This window comes from Orycteropus afer, unplaced genomic scaffold, assembly GCF_000298275.1.
Source record: "Orycteropus afer afer isolate SDZICR_OR568_19922 unplaced genomic scaffold, OryAfe1.0 scaffold00026, whole genome shotgun sequence".
Taxonomy (NCBI): Eukaryota; Metazoa; Chordata; class Mammalia; order Tubulidentata; family Orycteropodidae; genus Orycteropus; species Orycteropus afer.
Window position 1 is genome coordinate 3,927,242 of NW_006921613.1, and position 6,757 is coordinate 3,933,998.

The window sequence follows — 6,757 nt, forward strand, 5'->3', positions numbered from 1 at the left end:
TGTCTGTGTTAATTGGTTTCCCTTTTCTTTGTTGAAGAGGGTCTGTGCAATCCTTCTGCCTAGTCCGCCATCTTGCCGGCCCCTCCGGCCACTAACAAACTTTTAAGACCACAGTCATGACTCACCAACGTAGGAGAGAGAACATTGTCTTTGTGGACTAAGCTATGCCAATTGAACTTAGTCTCCACTGAGACTATGGTCCTGAGCCCCCAGGCCCAGTGACTCATTCCCTCAAAGTGTTTGGTTGTGGCTAAGAAGTTTTCATAACTTTGCCCCCTGAATACTCTACTATATTCATGGACATATTTGCATCATATATAAAAACATATGTAGAAATATCCTCTGTCAAACCTATATATATTCCTGAGTGTAGTACCAATTGCCTTACCGCCCACACCTGTTCTGCTTCTGTGTCTATGTATCCACTCATAGGTTATTGTTGTTACTGTTATTGCAGGATTGTGTTTGTTTTTAGTAGTAGTTACCTTTGTTGCCTTTAACTCTTGTGCTCCTCACAGTGTCTTTGCCTTAATCATTTTGTGCTTACTTCTGCCTTATTGTATATTGTCTTTCCTTTCACCGAAGTTAATATGCGTCTACTCTCTAGTTAGAGTCTTACCCTCCCACCCCTGGTAGCCTTTAAAGAATGTTGTCTTGACTTTCTACAGTGGTGGTTACAAACAATATTTGACTTTTTGTGATTGACTAATTTCACTCAGCATAATATTCTCCAGATTCATCCATGTTACAAGGCATATTGCAGATTCATCATTATTCTTTAACATTGTATAGTATTCCATTGAGTGTATGTACCATAGTTTATTTATCCATTCATTGACTGATAGGGACTTAGGTTGTTTCCATCTTTTTGCTATCATAAATAATGCTGTGATGAAGATGGGAGTGCATATATCTGTTCCTGTCACAGCTCTTATATCTCTAGGATATATTTCTAATTGTTGCTGGATCATATGGGAATAACTTATTTTTTTAAAAGATTTGTTTTTAAAGATGTGTATACAACATTGGTGAGCTTAGTGGGTGCTTTAGTTTGCCAGGGAGTCACCTTGTTTGTTCTCAGGAGTAGCCTTATTGAAGCTTTAGTATTTTTCTGGTCATCTTTCCATAGACCTGGCTCACCTCGGTATCATGGCCACCCAAACTTTTCTCTGAGGCTACCTTGACTGACCCTGTTCCTCAGTCAGACCAAATATGACCACTTGTAGAAAAATACCAGACTCATTTAATTCAAAAAGGGCCTCATTAGTCTTGATTATTTCCAAGAGTAATATAATAGCCACTTACTATTAATCTGTTCTGTGATTGAGAGATTAGTTGCTCTTGGATTCTTAAATGACTTAATGTTTGAGTCTCAGAGCTGGAAGACCTCTTAGAAGTTTTCCAATCTAACTCCATCACATTATCAATGAAAGATACCAGAAAAGTGAAATGACACATTTAGGGTCACACTGTGGGTTAGGAACAGAAATGGGATTGGAAACCATATATTCTGGGTCCTATTAATTGAGCTCCCCCGCTGCCCCACTCCCTCCAGTCAACACATTACCTCTCTGGGAACTCAGACGTTCATATCTGTGAATATTTATATTCTTTTTGGTTCTGCATTAATACATACTTTTGGGTTCTAAACAATGAGAGATTTTTATTTTTCCATTCAGAAATGAGGCATATAGGGGCTCCTTCTTTATAGATACTGTCTGATGGTATCAATAATAGATCTTAGGGGTGTTTGGGTACATTTGAGCTACAAACACTATGTCTGACCTTGAATTTCTCCTTTAAGAACACAAAGTGAAATTAATCTTTTTTTGGTTGCTTTTTATTTTAGGAATCCTTGTTGGTAGTTTCAGTCACTTAACAGTTACTTGATAAGTACTGTTGATAAATACTTACACCTCATACTAGGCTAGAGGTATAGTTACTTATAGTCTTACCAATGTAGCCCTTTGCTCAAATATCCCAGATAATAGAGGGAATTTTATATTTGAGAGTAATAAAGAAGTATTTTGATCAATACCTCTTTCTCACTCACATTTATCTGCCCCATATTAGTTTACTAGCTTACCCATATTTCTGTGTGTGTGTGTGTGTATGAACTACCAAACAGTAGTTAAGTAAAATAATCACTTCCATACATCTAAGAAAGGATAGCAAAATAATAGTTACTCTTCATATCATTTTGGAAAATTCATTTATTTACCAGTTGAAAAGTATATTATCCTTAAACTTGTTCATATTAGAAAATGCTACCCAGAAGATAATATTCTGTGTCAGATTAAAATTGCAGAAAGATGGCAAACACACATAAGTCTAATGACCCTGTTCATGAAAAGTTATTAATTAGTAATAGAGAAGTATTGGATATTTAATTGTAGACATCTCTATATGAGTTTTTTTCTTTTGCTCTTTCTCTCTTTTTTGCTCTTTTTTTTTACGTTTCCAGTCTATGTTGAAAATTAAATAAGCCTGAAGTCTGGTGTAGAGTGTAGCTATTGCTCTTCAAATAGAATCAGGAGGTCCTCTCAGTTGATTATCTCAGTAGATATTCTTAAAGTAGGCGTAATATGTACATAGCTCTTTACCTTGATACGTTTTCCTGATAAGACATCTGTTCAGAGAGAAGCCACTTTGTAAACTGAATTTTAAGTCTCTTCAAATGACATCGTGTTTGTTTATACATTTGGTGTCATCACTTCAAGTATATTTTCACTGATTATTTCACCCATTAAATTAAAATTTATTACTGTTGCTTGTGATATTCACATTACATTAATATTTACATCTACTTGAATTTAATGTAGTTTTCTTTTTCCTAAGCATCTAGAAATATTTTGTTTGTTTGTTTGTTTACTCCTTCAAATTAGAAAAAGACCTAAATTATAAAGCATGTTGTTGTTGTTGTTATGATGTCGAGTAGGACCCAACTCATAGCAACCCCTCCTTGGGTTTCTGAGGCAGTATCACTACGGAAGTAGATTGCCCAACCTTTCTTCTGAGGAGTGACTGGTGGGTTTGTACCACCAGCCTTCTGGTTAGCAGTCCTGCCTTAGGCACTATGTTACCAGAGCTCCTTTATAAAGCATAGAAGTGATCGATCTTGGCCACCATATTCGGCTAAAAGATTTGAACTCAGGTCTTCTGTTATACTGCTTATTACATAAACCTAAGCTGTCTTTTACTATTTACTCACCTTGCAACCTGTATATTATTTTTACACCATTAAGTAAGATGGGATTGAGATTATTTTTCTGAGTTTTATTTGGTGCTACAGTGTTTTATTCTGCTTCAGTTGACCAACATTTCAAACTGTTTGATCTTTTTATTAATGATTTTCCTATAAATATCTCTGTTACTTCCCAAAACCCCATGGATATGATGGATGGGATCTATTTTTAAACCATTCATAAATCATTGTGTTGAAACCTATACTTGGAGCTACAGATTTTACTCATACTGTAAATGATATGGATTTTTAACATGGGTTCTATTTGTACTAGAATAGTTGTCTAGCTCAGAAGAACCAGGTGCTCTATTTGGAAGTAGATGGAGATTTTTTTTCCAGTGGGCATTCTCTTTTTAGGGGAAATATTTCTTGGAATTTTTTGCCGCCTAAGCCTAGCTACATTTAGCAGCTAATTCCATCTTTCTGGAAATGATGAGAAAAGAAAGGAGGAAATTTTTAGAAGCCAAAATAGAGAAAGTGGGGGAGCATTATCACCGAGACACAGATGACCCTATCACCGCATTTTTTCACAGTAAGTCCTTCTGTAGAGTCTGTCTCATGGAATGTTCTGGGTTTCCTGTTAGGGCATTCTGACATTTGGTTTAACAACTTCTGATGTCATTTTGCCTTGGGCGAAGTGATTCATTTATTACACTCATAGTTAAATTACTGTAATTCAACATATGTATGCAAATACATGAACTCCTCCATTTCTCTAGCTACCAAAGATATTGCAAAGATATTTAGAACAGTAGCCTTTTAGTTGTCAATATTTTTAGGTGTGTGATGAGTAAATGGAATAGCCTTACATCTTTCAGTGGATGAACTGTCAAGAAGAGTTTGTCTTTTTTGTCCCCACCCCTAAGTGTAGACTATTTCAGAATCCATTAAAGAGGAAATAAACAGCTGACTTTAAGGCATAAGGATAAGCCTAGCAATCATTTGCAGTATATTGATGTCAAAAGTATCTCTCTGCCAAGCTCTAAAATGCACCTTCAAAAACTACTGAAAATATCTAAGAACTTTAGTGATGAGCTACAAATGGAGTTTGGTATTGATAAATAAAAGTCAATATGTATGGTGAAAGGACAACTTACTGTGATAAATGGGTCCACCATCAGTAAAGATCAAATTATTGACTATCTAAAGCAAGGGAAAAAACAAACAAACAAAAAAATCTGTCTATAGCTATCTTCTACAGGTGAGAAGAATTAGCCACAGCAACGATTCAGAAAAAGCTCAAAGAGACATGTAAAAAGAATTCAATAAAAATATATACCAAAGTAGGCAGTACCATTCTGTTAACAAATACATTTGTGGCTCTAGGATAATATATTTCTTTGGCAATTCCCAGGTCCACACCTTTTTCTTTTGACTCGAATGAGTTCCCTTTGGGCTTCCCACATTCCCACTCAAGGAGGTCTAGCTCAGATTTCACATCCAGACCAGTCTATTGCAGGGGAGTTCTCCTGTACAACCCAAAACCACATCACTCATGAAATATTGCCTCTAATCCTCCTACTAGTTATTTTTCTCTGTATCTCAAATAGATCTCAAGTTGTATGAGGGCACATTAAAAGAGCCTTCATTTTTTTTTTTTTTAATCCTTTATACAGTCTTGTACAGAGCTCTACCTATAATAAGCACTAGATCAATATTTGTTGATTTCATCGTTTTTGAAATGATTCATTAGAGAAGTCTTGGTCACACATCATATCAAAGTTTAATGATGAAACATCACAGGAAACACGCAAAAGAACAATTGTAAGGATTAGCCTATCAGACTAAAACAAAACAAAACAAAATGTGAAATGGCAATTAATTAACCTTTACAATGTCTTCTGTTCCCAATTGGGAGAATATAGGAATTTTTTGTACAGTAAACTGAATTGGATACTCTATAGACTACACAGTAAAGATGACAGTACTTGTACCACTTCAGATTGAGAAATTAAAATATAACTAAACAAACTATCTGGGAAACAATCTACCCCAGTCCAACTCACACAAACCACACCCTCAAAATTCTGAGATAGAAACAGAAATAGCTGCATGGTACCTACTACCTTCAGTTTAAAGAAGATTGTGTGCCTAAAATTAGATCTAATTTACCAGAGAAAATTGGGATGGCAATTCATGCTGGGATTATTGCCACTAAGAATTGCTGCAGGCATTTACTTGGTAATTGTAATACTGTATCTTCCTCTTTGAGTTCTCTGAATCTAGAATAGGATCTTTTAGATATTTATTGCTTAAATATTTCTTTAAAAAATAAATAAAAATTTTAAAATATGAAATAAAACTATACTGGCTGACACATGCAATGCATTTGTCCAAAGGCTGTTATTACGAGATTCAGCTATCTGATTAATTCCCTGTTTTAAATACAAATGTAAATAATGCAGGAAATTAGTGAGTAAGATATACAGAGATAAAAATCATTAAAACAAGCCAAGAAATCTTGACCAATATTCTGCAATTTTGATGCATTTAACTAACCCACTTAAACGTTTCACTAAAATCTTTGGATTCAAAAATAATCTGTATGTATATCCAAAACTGAAGAAAATTAAAGTAAAGGCAGTTACATTAATAACTACTTAGACCCTACAGTTAAAATGGGGCTGAGCTTTGTCTCTGTATAGTTATCTTCCTCCCAAGTCACAGACTAATCCACATACTGTTTTTCAAATATGATTCCTTGGTTGGAAGTGGGCCTAAAATAGAAACCAAGCAAATACAGTGGATAGATACATCAAAGTGTATATCCTAGTAAATCAGTAGGACATCTAGCACAGTACCTCTACTTCATTCATTTGTTCCTTCATTCATTTCACATCTTTAGTGAATACTTCTATGGACTGTTGTTGTTGTTATGTGCCGTCAAGTCAGCCCCCGACTCATAATGACCCCTCCTTGGGTTTCCAAGGCAGTATCACTATGGAAGTAGATTGCCCAACCTTCCTTCTGAGGAGTGGCTGGTGAGTTTGAACTGCCAGCCTTCTGATTAGCAAATGCCTTAGGCATTATGCTATCAGAGCTCCTAGCATGCATATGAGGTGATTGAAAATACCATGGCTTGTGTCACCCACACTTCAGTCCTCAAGAAGACATATTTGCTCTTCAGCACTTGAAAGAGGTCCTTTGCAACTGATTTGCCCAGTGCTAGCTTCAGTAGCATAGTGGCTAAGGCACTTGACTGCTGACCAGAAGGTTGGCAGTTCAAACCCACCAGCTACTCCTCAGAAGGAAGGTTGGGCAATCTACTTCCATAGTGATACTGCCTTGGAAACCCAAGGAGGGGTCGCTATGAATCATGTCCGACTCGATGGCACATAACAACAATAACAAAATGTGTTGTCTGATGTCCTGACTGCTGCTTCCATTGGTGTTGATTGTAGAACCAAGCAATGTGAAGTCTTTGACAAATTCAGTCTTTTCTCCATTTATCGTGTTGCTGCTTATTGGTCGAGTTGTGAGGATTTTTGTTTTCTTTATGTTGAGGGGTAATCC

At 36.0% G+C, this 6,757-nt stretch overlaps 1 protein-coding gene across 1 annotated transcript in view; it reads left to right on the forward strand.

The window, feature by feature from the left end:
- WDR72 (WD repeat domain 72) overlaps positions 1-6,757 on the forward strand; it is a 315,966-nt gene that overhangs the window by 301,383 nt on the left and 7,826 nt on the right. The window contains exon 17 of the mRNA XM_007935300.1: positions 3,641-3,776. Coding sequence (XP_007933491.1) covers positions 3,641-3,776 — 136 coding nt within the window. The remainder of the gene's footprint in view (positions 1-3,640; positions 3,777-6,757) is intronic.